The sequence below is a fragment of the Anomaloglossus baeobatrachus genome, chromosome 12 (assembly GCF_048569485.1).
Source record: "Anomaloglossus baeobatrachus isolate aAnoBae1 chromosome 12, aAnoBae1.hap1, whole genome shotgun sequence".
Classification (NCBI taxonomy): Eukaryota; Metazoa; Chordata; class Amphibia; order Anura; family Aromobatidae; genus Anomaloglossus; species Anomaloglossus baeobatrachus.
In genome coordinates, this window is record NC_134364.1 from 127,323,702 (window position 1) to 127,340,965 (window position 17,264).

The following is a 17,264-nucleotide window of genomic DNA, read 5'->3' on the forward strand; positions in this document are numbered from 1 at the left end:
AGATTACGGTATAGTATTACTGTAGATTGCAGTATATTATACTATATTATGGTACAGTATATTACACTGTAGTAGATTGCCGTATAGTATATTACATTACAGTAGATTATGGTCCAGCATATTATTGTGTGGTAGACTGCAGTATATTACACTAGATTACGGTATAGTATATTACATTGTGGTATATTATAGTAGATTGTGGTATATTATGATACAGTATATTACAGTGCGATATATATATAGTAGATTACGGTATAGTATATTACATTGCAGTAGATTGCGGAATATTATACTATATTACGGTACAGTATATTACACTGTGGTAGATGCGGTATATTCTAGTAGATTATGGTATAGTATATGCCATTGTGGTATATTGTGGTATATTATAGCAGATTACGGTACAGTATATTTTATGACGTGTGGACTCTGATTTCTCCCGTTCTGCTCGTTTCCCTCCATGCTTTCGTCAGGCGGTCTATGACTAAAGGTCTGACCTTCACTTGCCCGTTTACCCGCAACTGCCCGGTCACCAAAGCCAAGCGGAGAAGGTGCCAAGCCTGCCGCCTGCAGAAATGCCTGGAGGTGGGCATGAGGAGAGATAGTAAGTACCCCAGCCCCATCAGGCTCTCCTGCACTAAAGTGATGCCTAATGTTCGCCGGAGCAAGCCTCAGAAGAAATTACTAAATGGAGGGTCAGATGCCCCCAATCCACCAGGTCCCTGCAAACACGGCTCCCTCCTAATTACCCACAGCAAAACCCTCGTGGCCCTAAGACGGGCCGCAGCTGCCACCGGGGAGGGGGCGCTGTGCACAGGTGCAGGGGTACAAGCTGTACAAATATTGGGAGGGGAGGACATTTTTGCTGTATAATTTGGAGATTGCAGCCATTCCACTGCCCACATGGAGGGGGGGAGATGCCATCTGAGCGGTGCCCCCCTGGCCCTGACAATGGGCGCGCTCTGCGGTATAATCCGCACTGGGGCGGCGCAGTCATGGCCGCAGGGACACATCTATAAATAGCCCCCTCCCCCGCCCGCCACCATTTTTATTCCTTTCATCTTATTTCAATAAACATTATCCAGAGCGCTGCGTCCCCCCCGGGGGAGACGAGGGGGAGAGGGGAGGGGGACGCAGCCCCCAGCACCATTATAACAGTATTATGGGATTCTGCTCCTGGCGCGCGCACAAGATCCCGGCTCACTGAGCAAATGTGTGAATTATTAAACGGAGGGTTTATCCCAGGACACGTCCCGGCCCCACAGCCGTTATATAACCATTACAGCATTTATACAGCACGACCGGAGCGCGGGAAACAACGAGAGGCGGCAAGAAGGGGAAATACACAAAATAACCACATTATAATGCAAACAGCAAATAGGAAGGAGAACAAAAAATAATATAAAGAGCAACAACAACAATATTCAAATATAAAATACAATGAATGAAAATTAATAATATAAAACAATAATAAATAAAAAAATATCCAACTATAAAATTACAAAGAAAATTAATAATATTTTATAATTTTATATTTATCGTATTAATTTATTTTCATTGATATTTTATAGTTCATTATTATGTTGCTATTTTAGAATTTAATAATAATAATAACAGAATGAAATTATAAAATAGCAAAATAATAATATCCAACTATAAAATAACAATGAAAAATAATAAGATAAATATAAAATATTATTAATTTTAATTATTTTATATTTGGATTTTTTATATTATTATTATTATTATTATTATTATTATTATTAATAATAATAATAATAATAATATAGCAACAACATCATAAAGGTTATATAATTAATCTAAAATAGCAATGAAAATTATATAAAATTGCAATAATATAAAATAACGGAATGAAAAATTAATGATAAAATAGAAATAGCAACAAAAATAATCTAAAACTATGAAAATTAATGAGAAAATAAAGTAATAAAAATAAATATAAAACAAAATATAGAAAGTAGAAATAAATATCAAAACAATAATATAAAAGATAAAAAGTGCAAATTATGAAAATAGTAAAAATGATAAAGAAAATAACTATATACACACACAATTAGTTAATTTTAATATAATATATACAAAATAAAAATAGCAATGTAAAACTACTAGCCGCAAAAATATCAAATAAAGTAACAAAAAAATCAAAATAAAATGTTAAAATAACCTGCATATACTGTATGTGTTTTACACTTGTAGTGCTGGGGTCTTGGGTTCAATTCCCACCAAGGACACATCTGCATGGAGTTTGTATGTTCTCCCCGTGTGCGTGCGTTTCCCCCACACTCCAAAGTAGTGTATCAAAATAGTTATTTAGATTGTGAGCCCCAATGGGGACAGTGTTGTTGAATCGACGTAAAGTGCTGTGGAATTAATAGCGCTATATAAGTGAGTAAAATAAAAAAAATAAATATATATATATATAATACAATAATGAATAAAAAAACAAATAAAAAATTAATTATAAAATAATGGTCAAATAAAAATAAATAAGTCTTAAAATCTAAAATAACAAAAAGATATTAAATATTAAACAATTTAAACTAAACTATAGAAAGAAAAAAAGAAAAATTAAAAAATAACGAATATAAACTGGTTATATATGTATATTAGATGATTATACTATAATATAGAAAAAAACCTGAATTAATAATAGCAACAATAAAAAAATAGTACTAAATAAAATAAATTAATATACACTAACAATATGGTAACAAATAAAGAAAATATCAATAATATAAAGTAATAATGAAAAAAAATGGCAATAACAAAACCACGTAATATACAAGTTGTTTCTCGCCTTCCAGTGATCATGTCGGAGGACGCACTGACGGCGAGGCGTGAGCTGAGGATGAGGAAGAAGCAGGAGCGGCTGCAGCGGGTGCAGAGGGCGGCAGAGGTGGGCTCGCTGTCCGAGGAGCAGACGCGGCTCATACAGATCCTGATTGACGCTCACCGGAAACACTTCGACTCCCACCTGGAACATTTTGTGGATTACAGGGTGAGGAGGACAACACTACTATAGTGTATCTAATCCCACCATGTGTGATACGGTCAGATCAGCACTGTATAGAATAATATCATATGTATAATATAATCCCAGGGTGGCCGGTGAATGGATAATATAACCCCAGGGTGGCCGGTGGGTGGATAATATAATCCCAGGGTGGCCGGTGGGTGGATGAAATAATCCCAGGGTGGCCGGTGGGTGGATAAAATAATCTCAGGGTGGCCGGTGGGTGGATAATATAACCCCAGGGTGGCCGGTGGGTGGACAATATAATCCCAGGGTGGCCGGATAATATAAACCGTGGGTGGCCGGCGGGTGTATAATATAATCCCAGGGTGGTCGGTGGGTGGATAATATAATCCCAGGGTGGCCGGTGGGTGGATAATATAATCCCAGGGTGGTCGGTGGGTGGATAATATAATCCCAGGGTGGTCGGTGGGTGGATAATATAATCCCAGGGTGGTCGGTGGGTGGATAATATAATCCCAGGGTGGCCGGTGGTTGGATAATATAATCCCAGGGTGGCCGGTGGGTGGATAATATAATCACAGGGTGGCTGGTGGGTGGATAATATAATCCCAGGGTGGCCGGTGGGTGGATAATATAACCCCAGGGTGGCCGGTGGGTGGACAATATAATCCCAGGGTGGCCGGATAATATAATCCCAGGGTGGCCGGATAATATAATCCCAGGGTGGCCGGTGGGTGGATAATGTAATCCCAGGGTGGCCGGTGGATGTATAATATAATCCCAGGGTGGCCGGTGGGTGGTAATATAATCCCAGGGTGGACAGTGGGTGTATAATATATAACCCCAGGGTGGTCGGTGAGTGGATAATATAACCCCAGGGTGGCCGGTGGGTGGACAATATAATCCCAGGGTGGCCGGATAATATAAACCATGGGTGGCCGGCGGGTGTATAATATAATCCCAGGGTGGTCGGTGGGTGGATAATATAATCCCAGGGTGGCCGGTGGTTGGATAATATAATCCCAGGGTGGCCGGTGGGTGGATAATATAATCCCAGGGTGGCCGGTGGGTGGATAAAATAATCCCAGGGTGGCCGGTGGGTGGATAATATAATCCCAGGGTGGCCGGTGGGTGGATAATATAACCCCAGGGTGGCCAGTGGGTGTATAATATAATCCCAGGGTGGCCGGTGGGTGGATAATATAATCCCAGGGTGGCCGGTGGGTGGATGAAATAATCCCAGGGTGGCCGGTGGGTGGATAAAATAATCTCAGGGTGGCCGGTGGGTGGATAATATAACCCCAGGGTGGCCGGTGGGTGGACAATATAATCCCAGGGTGGCCGGATAATATAAACCGTGGGTGGCCGGCGGGTGTATAATATAATCCCAGGGTGGTCGGTGGGTGGATAATATAATCCCAGGGTGGCCGGTGGGTGGATAATATAATCCCAGGGTGGTCGGTGGGTGGATAATATAATCCCAGGGTGGTCGGTGGGTGGATAATATAATCCCAGGGTGGCCGGTGGTTGGATAATATAATCCCAGGGTGGCCGGTGGGTGGATAATATAATCACAGGGTGGCTGGTGGGTGGATAATATAATCCCAGGGTGGCCGGTGGGTGGATAATATAACCCCAGGGTGGCCGGTGGGTGGACAATATAATCCCAGGGTGGCCGGATAATATAATCCCAGGGTGGCCGGATAATATAATCCCAGGGTGGCCGGTGGGTGGATAATGTAATCCCAGGGTGGCCGGTGGATGTATAATATAATCCCAGGGTGGCCGGTGGGTGGTAATATAATCCCAGGGTGGACAGTGGGTGTATAATATATAACCCCAGGGTGGTCGGTGAGTGGATAATATAACCTCAGGGTGGCCGGTGGGTGGACAATATAATCCCAGGGTGGCCGGATAATATAAACCATGGGTGGCCGGCGGGTGTATAATATAATCCCAGGGTGGTCGGTGGGTGGATAATATAATCCCAGGGTGGCCGGTGGTTGGATAATATAATCCCAGGGTGGCCGGTGGGTGGATAATATAATCCCAGGGTGGCCGGTGGGTGGATAAAATAATCCCAGGGTGGCCGGTGGGTGGATAATATAATCTCAGGGTGGCCGGTGGGTGGATAATATAACCCCAGGGTGGCCGGTGGGTGGACAATATAATCCCAGGGTGGCCGGATAATATAAACCGTGGGTGGCCGGCGGGTGTATAATATAATCCCAGGGTGGTCGGTGGGTGGATAATATAATCCCAGGGTGGTCGGTGGGTGGATAATATAATCCCAGGGTGGCCGGTGGTTGGATAATATAATCCCAGGGTGGCCGGTGGGTGGATAAAATACCAGGGTGGCCGGTGGGTGGATAATATAATCCCAGGGTGGCCGGTGGGTGGATAATATAACCCCAGGGTGGCCAGTGGGTGTATAATATAATCCCAGGGTGGCCGGTGGGTGGATAATATAATCCCAGGGTGGCCGGTGGGTGGATAATATAATCCCAGGGTGGTCGGATAATATAATCCCAGGGTGGCCGGTGGGTGAATAATATAATCCCAGGGTGGTCGGTGGGTGGATAATATAATCCCAGGGTGGCCGGTGGGTGGATAATATAACCCCAGGGTGGCCGGTGGGTGGACAATATAATCCCAGGGTGGCCGGATAATATAATCCCAGGGTGGCCGGATAATATAATCCCAGGGTGGCCGGTGGGTGGATAATGTAATCCCAGGGTGGCCGGTGGATGTATAATATAATCCCAGGGTGGCCGGTGGGTGGTAATATAATCCCAGGGTGGCCGGTGGGTGTATAATATAATCCCAGGGTGGACAGTGGGTGTATAATATATAACCCCAGGGTGGTCGGTGAGTGGATAATATAACCCCAGGGTGGCCGGTGGGTGGACAATATAATCCCAGGGTGGCCGGATAATATAAACCGTGGGTGGCCGGCGGGTGTATAATATAATCCCAGGGTGGTCGGTGGGTGGATAATATAATCCCAGGGTGGTCGGTGGGTGGATAATATAATCCCAGGGTGGCCGGTGGTTGGATAATATAATCCCAGGGTGGCCGGTGGGTGGATAATATAATCCCAGGGTGGCCGGTGGGTGGATAAAATAATCCCAGGGTGGCCGGTGGGTGGATAATATAATCTCAGGGTGGCCGGTGGGTGGATAATATAACCCCAGGGTGGCCGGTGGGTGGACAATATAATCCCAGGGTGGCCGGATAATATAAACCGTGGGTAGCCGGCGGGTGTATAATATAATCCCAGGGTGGTCGGTGGGTGGATAATATAATCCCAGGGTGGTCGGTGGGTGGATAATATAATCCCAGGGTGGCCGGTGGGTGGATAAAATAATACCAGGGTGGCCGGTGGGTGGATAAAATAATACCAGGGTGGCCGGTGGGTGGATAATATAATCCCAGGGTGGCCGGTGGGTGGATAATATAATCCCAGGGTGGCCGGTGGGTGGATGAAATAATCCCAGGGTGGCCGGTGGGTGGATAAAATAATCTCAGGGTGGCCGGTGGGTGGATAATATAACCCCAGGGTGGCCGGTGGGTGGACAATATAATCCCAGGGTGGCCGGATAATATAAACCGTGGGTGGCCGGCGGGTGTATAATATAATCCCAGGGTGGTCGGTGGGTGGATAATATAATCCCAGGGTGGCCGGTGGGTGGATAATATAATCCCAGGGTGGTCGGTGGGTGGATAATATAATCCCAGGGTGGTCGGTGGGTGGATAATATAATCCCAGGGTGGTCGGTGGGTGGATAATATAATCCCAGGGTGGCCGGTGGTTGGATAATATAATCCCAGGGTGGCCGGTGGGTGGATAATATAATCACAGGGTGGCTGGTGGGTGGATAATATAATCCCAGGGTGGCCGGTGGGTGGATAATATAACCCCAGGGTGGCCGGTGGGTGGACAATATAATCCCAGGGTGGCCGGATAATATAATCCCAGGGTGGCCGGATAATATAATCCCAGGGTGGCCGGTGGGTGGATAATGTAATCCCAGGGTGGCCGGATAATATAAACCATGGGTGGCCGGCGGGTGTATAATATAATCCCAGGGTGGTCGGTGGGTGGATAATATAATCCCAGGGTGGCCGGTGGTTGGATAATATAATCCCAGGGTGGCCGGTGGGTGGATAATATAATCCCAGGGTGGCCGGTGGGTGGATAAAATAATCCCAGGGTGGCCGGTGGGTGGATAATATAATCTCAGGGTGGCCGGTGGGTGGATAATATAACCCCAGGGTGGCCGGTGGGTGGACAATATAATCCCAGGGTGGCCGGATAATATAAACCGTGGGTGGCCGGCGGGTGTATAATATAATCCCAGGGTGGTCGGTGGGTGGATAATATAATCCCAGGGTGGTCGGTGGGTGGATAATATAATCCCAGGGTGGCCGGTGGTTGGATAATATAATCCCAGGGTGGCCGGTGGGTGGATAAAATACCAGGGTGGCCGGTGGGTGGATAATATAATCCCAGGGTGGCCGGTGGGTGGATAATATAACCCCAGGGTGGCCAGTGGGTGTATAATATAATCCCAGGGTGGCCGGTGGGTGGATAATATAATCCCAGGGTGGCCGGTGGGTGGATAATATAATCCCAGGGTGGTCGGATAATATAATCCCAGGGTGGCCGGTGGGTGAATAATATAATCCCAGGGTGGTCGGTGGGTGGATAATATAATCCCAGGGTGGCCGGTGGGTGGATAATATAACCCCAGGGTGGCCGGTGGGTGGACAATATAATCCCAGGGTGGCCGGATAATATAATCCCAGGGTGGCCGGATAATATAATCCCAGGGTGGCCGGTGGGTGGATAATGTAATCCCAGGGTGGCCGGTGGATGTATAATATAATCCCAGGGTGGCCGGTGGGTGGTAATATAATCCCAGGGTGGCCGGTGGGTGTATAATATAATCCAAGGGTGGACAGTGGGTGTATAATATATAACCCCAGGGTGGTCGGTGAGTGGATAATATAACCCCAGGGTGGCCGGTGGGTGGACAATATAATCCCAGGGTGGCCGGATAATATAAACCGTGGGTGGCCGGCGGGTGTATAATATAATCCCAGGGTGGTCGGTGGGTGGATAATATAATCCCAGGGTGGTCGGTGGGTGGATAATATAATCCCAGGGTGGCCGGTGGTTGGATAATATAATCCCAGGGTGGCCGGTGGGTGGATAATATAATCCCAGGGTGGCCGGTGGGTGGATAAAATAATCCCAGGGTGGCCGGTGGGTGGATAATATAATCTCAGGGTGGCCGGTGGGTGGATAATATAACCCCAGGGTGGCCGGTGGGTGGACAATATAATCCCAGGGTGGCCGGATAATATAAACCGTGGGTAGCCGGCGGGTGTATAATATAATCCCAGGGTGGTCGGTGGGTGGATAATATAATCCCAGGGTGGATAATATAATCCCAGGGTGGCCGGTGGGTGGATAAAATAATACCAGGGTGGCCGGTGGGTGGATAAAATAATACCAGGGTGGCCGGTGGGTGGATAATATAATCCCAGGGTGGCCGGTGGGTGGATAATATAATCCCAGGGTGGCCGGTGGGTGGATGAAATAATCCCAGGGTGGCCGGTGGGTGGATAATATAACCCCAGGGTGGCCGGTGGGTGGACAATATAATCCCAGGGTGGCCGGATAATATAAACCGTGGGTGGCCGGCGGGTGTATAATATAATCCCAGGGTGGTCGGTGGGTGGATAATATAATCCCAGGGTGGCCGGTGGGTGGATAATATAATCCCAGGGTGGTCGGTGGGTGGATAATATAATCCCAGGGTGGTCGGTGGGTGGATAATATAATCCCAGGGTGGTCGGTGGGTGGATAATATAATCCCAGGGTGGCCGGTGGTTGGATAATATAATCCCAGGGTGGCCGGTGGGTGGATAATATAATCACAGGGTGGCTGGTGGGTGGATAATATAATCCCAGGGTGGCCGGTGGGTGGATAATATAACCCCAGGGTGGCCGGTGGGTGGACAATATAATCCCAGGGTGGCCGGATAATATAAACCGTGGGTGGCCGGCGGGTGTATAATATAATCCCAGGGTGGTCGGTGGGTGGATAATATAATCCCAGGGTGGTCGGTGGGTGGATAATATAATCCCAGGGTGGCCGGTGGTTGGATAATATAATCCCAGGGTGGCCGGTGGGTGGATAAAATACCAGGGTGGCCGGTGGGTGGATAATATAATCCCAGGGTGGCCGGTGGGTGGATAATATAATCCCAGGGTGGCCGGTGGGTGGATAATATAATCCCAGGGTGGTCGGATAATATAATCCCAGGGTGGCCGGTGGGTGAATAATATAATCCCAGGGTGGCCGGTGGGTGGATAATATAACCCCAGGGTGGCCGGTGGGTGGACAATATAATCCCAGGGTGGCCGGATAATATAATCCCAGGGTGGCCGGATAATATAATCCCAGGGTGGCCGGTGGGTGGATAATGTAATCCCAGGGTGGCCGGTGGATGTATAATATAATCCCAGGGTGGCCGGTGGGTGGTAATATAATCCCAGGGTGGCCGGTGGGTGTATAATATAATCCCAGGGTGGACAGTGGGTGTATAATATATAACCCCAGGGTGGTCGGTGAGTGGATAATATAACCCCAGGGTGGCCGGTGGGTGGACAATATAATCCCAGGGTGGCCGGATAATATAAACCGTGGGTGGCCGGCGGGTGTATAATATAATCCCAGGGTGGTCGGTGGGTGGATAATATAATCCCAGGGTGGTCGGTGGGTGGATAATATAATCCCAGGGTGGCCGGTGGTTGGATAATATAATCCCAGGGTGGCCGGTGGGTGGATAATATAATCCCAGGGTGGCCGGTGGGTGGATAAAATAATCCCAGGGTGGCCGGTGGGTGGATAATATAATCTCAGGGTGGCCGGTGGGTGGATAATATAACCCCAGGGTGGCCGGTGGGTGGACAATATAATCCCAGGGTGGCCGGATAATATAAACCGTGGGTAGCCGGCGGGTGTATAATATAATCCCAGGGTGGTCGGTGGGTGGATAATATAATCCCAGGGTGGTCGGTGGGTGGATAATATAATCCCAGGGTGGCCGGTGGGTGGATAAAATAATACCAGGGTGGCCGGTGGGTGGATAAAATAATACCAGGGTGGCCGGTGGGTGGATAATATAATCCCAGGGTGGCCGGTGGGTGGATAATATAATCCCAGGGTGGCCGGTGGGTGGATAATATAATCCCAGGGTGGCCGGTGGGTGGATAATATAACCCCAGGGTGGCCAGTGAGTGTATAATATAATCCCAGGGTGGCCGGTGGGTGGATAATATAATCCCAGGGTGGCCGGTGGGTGGATAATATAATCCCAGGGTGGCCGGTGGGTGGATAATATAATCCCAGGGTGGTCGGTGGCCGGATAATATAATCCCAGGGTGGCCGGTGGGTGGATAATATAATCCCAGGGTGGTCGGTGGGTGGATAATATAATCCCAGGGTGGTCGGTGGGTGGATAATATAATCCCAGGGTGGCCGGTGGTTGGATAATATAATCCCAGGGTGGCCGGTGGTTGGATAATATAATCCCAGGGTGGCCGGTGGGTGGATAATATAATCCCAGGGTGGCCGGTGGGTGGATAATATAATCCCAGGGTGGCCGGTGGGTGGATAATATAACCCCAGGGTGGCCGGTGGGTGTATAATATAATCCCAGGGTGGCCGGTGGGTGGATAATATAATCCCAGGGTGGCCGGTGGGTGGATAATATAATCCCAGGGTGGCCGGTGGGTGGATAATATAATCCCAGGGTGGCCGGTGGGTGGATAATATAATCCCAGGGTGGCCGGTGGGTGGATAATATAATCCCAGGGTGGCCAGGGGGTGGATAATATAATCCCAGGGTGGCCGGTGGGTGGATAATATAATCCCAGGGTGGCCGATGGGTGGATAATATAATCCCAGTGTGGCCGGTGGGTGGATAATATAATCCCAGGGTGGCCGGTGGGTGGATAATATAATCCCAGGGTGGCCAGGGGGTGGATAATATAATCCCAGGGTGGCCGGTGGGTGGATAATATAATCCCAGGGTGGCCGGTGGGTGGATAATATAATCCCAGTGTGGCCAGGGGGTGGATAATATAATCCCAGGGTGGCCGGTGGGTGGATAATATAATCCCAGGGTGGCCGATGGGTGGATAATATAATCCCAGTGTGGCTGGTGGGTGGATAATATAATCCCAGGGTGGATGGTGGGTGGATAATATAATCCCAGGGTGGCCGGTGGGTGGATAATACATTCCCTGAATGGCTGCCCGGTATACACCAGGGGTTGGGGACAGATCTCCTCTCCTCTGGGTTATGCTTTTGCTGTTTCGCGGCTTCTCTCGGGGCGACCTTTGTGACTTCGCAGATATGTAATCGGTAACCAGGAGCAATATCCTGGCAGGAACATCAAGCACAGATCTGTGCCACACGCGGTAACCACGGCCAGTTGGCAGCAGATCCGCAGATACCACCTTGCGACTCATTGGCTGCAGGTTGTCAGATAAAATGACCCTACACCTCATAACAACACAGCTTAAAGGGGAAAATCAACTGGGTTTTTTTTTTTGGTTAATTCAATCATAGACACACCATGGAGCATACACACAAATATATCCACGGAGATTCCCCGCATGTCTGCACACGGGCACAGTTACAGGGCACGAGCAGGGTGACCGTGGGCAGCCATCTTTACAGGAAGAAGTAATGTCAGGTAATCCACAGGGAAACATCGCCATCTAGTGGACAAAAAGCAATAATGCATCTGTCTCTTCCCTCCAGCCACAGCCAATTATAAAGGTTGACTGGGACAGCTATAATGTGCAGGGGTCGTCCTCCTCTCCTGACTGCAGCCCGTGGGGCACGGAGCACAGTCCCACCGCACCGCACGCACCCACCAATGTCACCGAGGGCAACGTCATTGAGGACAACATGGTAGAGCTGCCACATTTTGCAGATCTGAGCACTTACATGATTCAACAAGTCATCCAATTTGCTAAGGAGATCCCAGTCTTCAGGTGAGTACATACACGGATGGAGTGGGACAGGGAGCGCAGCTCTGGAGGTCATTGCTCCATTTTCTGTATTTCTCTCCTATCAGATCTTTGTCTATAGACGATCAGATCTCGCTGCTGAAAGGAGCCACCATGGAAGTGTCACATCTACAGTTCAATACCGTCTTCAACCTGGACACAAAGATCTGGGAGTGCGGGCGCCTGAAGCTGAGTATAAAGCACGGCGAGCTGAGTACGTGGCAACGGCAGCGCCCACGGCATAGTATGGATATGTGCACTGGGTATATGGCGGTACAATTACATACAGCCTCCCCCACATGCACAGCGTTTCCCCACACAGCCCCCCCCCCTTGTACAGCCCCCCCCCCCTCGTACAGCGTTTCCCCACACAGCCCCTCCCGTACAGCATTTCCCCACACAGCCCCCCCCCTCGTACAGCATTTCCCCACACAGCCTCCCTCCCCTTGTACAGCCCCCCCCCTCGTACAGCGTTTCCCCACACAGCCCCTCCCGTAAAGCATTTCCCCACACAGGCCCCCCCCCCCCTCGTAGAGCATTTCCCCACACAGCCTCCCTCCCCCCTCATACAGCGTTTCCCCACACAGAGTCCCTCCCCCCCTCGTACAGCCTCCCCCTCCTTGTACAGCATTTCCCCACACAGCCCCCCCCCCCTCGTACAGCGTTTCCCCACACAGCCCCCCCCCCTCGTACAGCATTTCCCCACACAGCCTCCCTCCCCCTTGTACAGCGTTTCCCCACACAACCTCCCCCCCCCCTCGTACAGCCCCCCCTCGTACAGCGTTTCCCCACACAGCCTCCCCCCCTCGTACAGCATTTCCCCACACAGCCCCGTTCCTCGTACAGCATTTCCCCACACAGCCTCCCCCCCCTTGTACAGCGTTTCCCCACACAGCCCCCCCTCGTACAGCGTTTCCCCACACAGCCCCCTCCCACACAGAGTTTCCCCACACAGCCTCCCCCCCCCCTCGTACAGCGTTTCCCCCTACACAGCCCCCCCGCCCCTCGTACAGCGTTTCCCCACACAGCCTCCCCCCCTCGTACAGCGTTTCCCCACTCAGCCTCCCCCCCCGTACAGCGTTTCCCCACACAGCCTCCCCCCCCCTCGTACAGCGTTTCCCCCTACACAGCCCCCCGCCCCTCGTACAGCGTTTCCCCACACAGCCTCCCCCCCTCGTACAGCGTTTCCCCACTCAGCCTCCCCCCCCGTACAGCGTTTCCCCACACAGCCTCCCCCCCCTCGTACAGCGTTTCCCCCACACAGCCTCCCCCCCATATACAGCGGTTCCCCACACAGCATCCCCCCCTCGTACAGCGTTTCCCCACACAGCCCCCCCCCCTCGTACAGCGTTTCCCCACACAGCCCCTCCCCCCCATTACGGCGTTTCCCCACACAGCCTCCCCCCTTTGTACAGCGTTTCCCCACACAGCCTCCCCCCCCTCATACAGCGGTTCCCCACACAGCCTCCCCCCCCTCGTACAGCGTTTCCCCACACAGCCTCCACCCCCTCGTACAGCGTTTTTCCACACAGCCTCCACCCCCTCGTACAGCGTTTCCCCACACAGCCTCCCCCCCCTCGTACAGCGTTTCCCCACACAGCCCCCTCCCACACAGCGTTTCCCTATCCAGCCTGCCCCGATACATACAACCTCTCATGTTCAAATACTCATATGAAAAATGTAAGTATCATTCATTATTAAGATCACTGCTTGCTGTCAGATATAAGTTGTGTGGGTGGGGCTTGTGTGTGACAGCAGCCATTGCTGTGTCATACGTCGCCCCCTGGTGCCGCTTCTGAGTGGCTGATGTTTCCCTCTGCGTTTTCTCGCTTAGCCGGGTTCCAGCGGGTATTTCTGGAGCCGCTGCAGAAATTCCACATCACCCTGCGGCAGCTGAAGCTTCACGAGGCGGAGTACGTCCTGATGCAGGCGCTGGCGCTCTTCTCCCCAGGTACCTCACATGGCGGGACAACCGGGCGGTCTTATGGTCAGCACTAACCCGCTACACCGGGCACAAAGTAACCCGCCATCTCTCCACAGACCGGCCGGGCGTCATCGAGCACAACCACATTGATAAGATCCAGGAGACCATGGCCATGACCCTGAAGTGTTACATCGACTACCACCACCAGCTCCAGGGCAGCAGGTAACGCGGGGAAGCGGGACCCCCCAAATCTGGAGGAGCGGGGGGCAAGATGTCCAGACCGCAACCCCCTAACAGTGCCAGCCACAACGTATGACCCTAACAGGCTGCCAGACACATGCAGGCCCCCATAATAATGCCACCCAGAGAAAGTGCACCCATAATGTCACAGGCAGAGCCCCCATAATAATGCCACCCAGAGAAAGTGGCCCCATAATACTACCCAGAGAAAGTGGCCCCATAATATTACCACCCAGAGAAAGTGCACCCATAATAATGTCACAGGCAAAGCCCCCATAATACTACCCAGAGAAAGTGCCTCCATAATAATGTCACAGGCAGAGGCCCCATAATAATACTACCCAGAGAAAGTGCACCCATAATGTCACAGGCAGAGCCCTCATAATACTACTACCCAGAGAAAGTGCCTCCATAATAATGTCACAGGCAGAGGCCCCATAATAATACTACCCAGAGAATGTGCCCCCAAAATACCACCCAAAGAACGTGCCCCCATAATAATGTCACAGGCAAAGCCCCCATAATAATGCTACCCAGAGAATGTGCCCCCATAATGTCACAGGTAGAGCCCCGATAATACTACCCAGAGAAAGTGCCCCATAATAATACCACCCAGAGAAAGTGGCCCCATAATAATGTCACAGGTAGAGCCCCGATAATACTACCCAGAGATACAGTCCCCATAATAATTGCATAGGCAGAGACCCCATAATTTAACCAGAGAGAGTGCGCCCACAGCAAAGGCGAAGCCCCCAAATAATAGGATCCAGAGATAGTGCGCCCATAATAATGTGAATGTGGGGGGGGTCACGTCCCTGCCCTCCAGAGCTTTGTGCTCTGGTCTGTTATACTTTATGATCCCCGTCTCGTCCCCTCTGTACATTATTCTCTGCTGTGATGTGTGGGGCACTCGGCCCCCCGGTGATACGGACCCCCGTCCTCAGGCCGTGTCTGGGTTACATTGGATGTGACCGGCTTATCACAGTGCAGGGGCGGGGCATTTAACGTGGTGGCTCCTCCCCCCAGGTTCCTCTTCGCTAAGCTGCTGTCCATGTTGGCCGAGCTGCGGACCCTGAACGAGGAGAACGCCAAGCAGATGGTCCACATCCAGAACGTGATGGAGGACGCCATGACCCCGCTGATGAAGGAGATCTTCAGCTGAGACCACCCGGCCCGGTCACATGACGCACAGCAAACGCCAAGATGGCGACTCCAACAATCAGTATTATCACAGCGGGAGTCCGATCCCAACCAGATGTGGATAGCTCGTCGTGGAAGTCTATCGAGTGCTCTCTGGTGTCAGCCACTTATCCCAGCAGGAGAGACTTAGTCTCATCAGGGAGGGATGCGGACCATGAGATCATTGCGGTTCATCCAATCACATCCCGTACAGATTGGATCAGATCTGCAATGTGAGCACAATGGACATAGAAAGACATTGACGGATCTGGGAATAATTGATCTGCCGCCCCTTCAGTGGTTGCCGCCATAGGCCACTGCCAGCCGTGATGCACTATAAGGGGTGATGGCCAAATGTGCTCTGCGGCCCCCCATGACAGGACGTCGGGGGCTGAGCATATGTGCACTTTGCTGGAATACGCATAAAGCTTTTCAAGGTGGGGGGGATGGAAGGGAAAGCATTTCATAATAACCTGTAATCTCTAATTCTCAGGGATCCGCCCATTAAAACAAGGCCACGCCCATTACTCAGTCACATGATTATAACAACACGTATGGTAATTGTGGTATTCTGCTGCCATCTGGTGGCTGGGAGAAGGTACTGCATGAACCGCTCCTACCCGGGACGACATCGAGCCTTACCTGTGTGGTACTTCCATACCTATGCCCAGGCACCAGCTGCCCATAGAGAAAAGCTGGCAAATGTTAGGTGGGTAATATCGGCCTCACAAGATATCAGCAGCAGCGGCATCCTCAGGACAACTGTAACAGCAGTACCAGCAGGACACGGGCGAATCACAGCAAGGGCCTTATTAGAGGGGGAAGACGGCGGCTGCGGGGGACGGGGAAGAGGATTAGGAGGCGGCATCATACCAAACAATAGAGCATCATTGTGTATAGGGGGCGGCAGGGGGCATCCTAATGTGTATGGGGTGCTTTCATAATGTGTATAGGAGACCTGAAGGCATGATTTGTATAGGGGGCATCACACTGCGTATAAGGGGAAGGGGGAGGCATCAGTGTGTATAGGGGAGATTGAAAGGGGTCATCATAGTGTATAGCGGTCTGTGGGGACATCATATAGTATATAGGGGGCAGCCTAATGTATATATTGAGGGGCTGTAGAGGCATCACATTATGTAGGGGGGGGGGGAGGATGTGTGGGGGCATTACACTGTATATAGGGGGGCATCACACTGTATATAGGGCATATGCGGGGGCATCACACTGTATATAGGGCAGATGCGGGGGCATCACACTGTATATAGGGCAGATGCGGGGGCATCACACTGTGTATAGGGCAGATGCGGGGGCATCACACTGTGTATAGGGCAGATGCGGGGGCATCACACTGTGTATAGGGCAGATGCGGGGACATCACACTGTGTATAGGGCAGCTGCGGGGGCATCACACTGTGTATAGGGCAGCTGCGGGGGCATCACACTGTGTATAGGGCAGCTGCGGGGGCATCACACTGTGTATAGGGCAGCTGCGGGGGCATCACACTGTATATAGGGGAGCTGCGGGGGCATCACACTGTGTATAGGGCAGATGCGGGGGCATCACACTGTGTATAGGGCAGATGCGGGGGCATCACACTGTGTATAGGGCAGATGCGGGGACATCACACTGTGTATAGGGCAGCTGCGGGGGCATCACACTGTGTATAGGGCAGCTGCGGGGGCATCACACTGTGTATAGGGCAGCTGCGGGGGCATCACACTGTGTATAGGGGAGCTGCGGGGGCATCACACTGTGTATAGGGCAGATGCGGGGGCATCACACTGTGTATAGGGCAGATGCGGGGGCATCACACTGTGTATAGGGC

General features: G+C 50.9%; 1 protein-coding gene across 2 annotated transcripts in view; it reads left to right on the forward strand.

Annotated features, from left to right (window-relative positions):
• The window catches only part of NR1I3 (nuclear receptor subfamily 1 group I member 3), a 30,827-nt gene extending 14,843 nt beyond the window's left edge, over nt 1–15,984 (forward strand). For both annotated transcript variants that reach the window (XM_075330748.1, XM_075330749.1), the window contains exons 3-9: nt 474–604; nt 2,826–3,019; nt 11,842–12,077; nt 12,161–12,306; nt 13,927–14,043; nt 14,133–14,238; nt 15,283–15,984. In XM_075330748.1, coding sequence (XP_075186863.1) covers nt 474–604; nt 2,826–3,019; nt 11,842–12,077; nt 12,161–12,306; nt 13,927–14,043; nt 14,133–14,238; nt 15,283–15,418 — 1,066 coding nt within the window. In that variant the 3' untranslated portion in view covers nt 15,419–15,984. The remainder of the gene's footprint in view (nt 1–473; nt 605–2,825; nt 3,020–11,841; nt 12,078–12,160; nt 12,307–13,926; nt 14,044–14,132; nt 14,239–15,282) is intronic.
• Nucleotides 15,985–17,264: the final 1,280 nt, after the last annotated feature.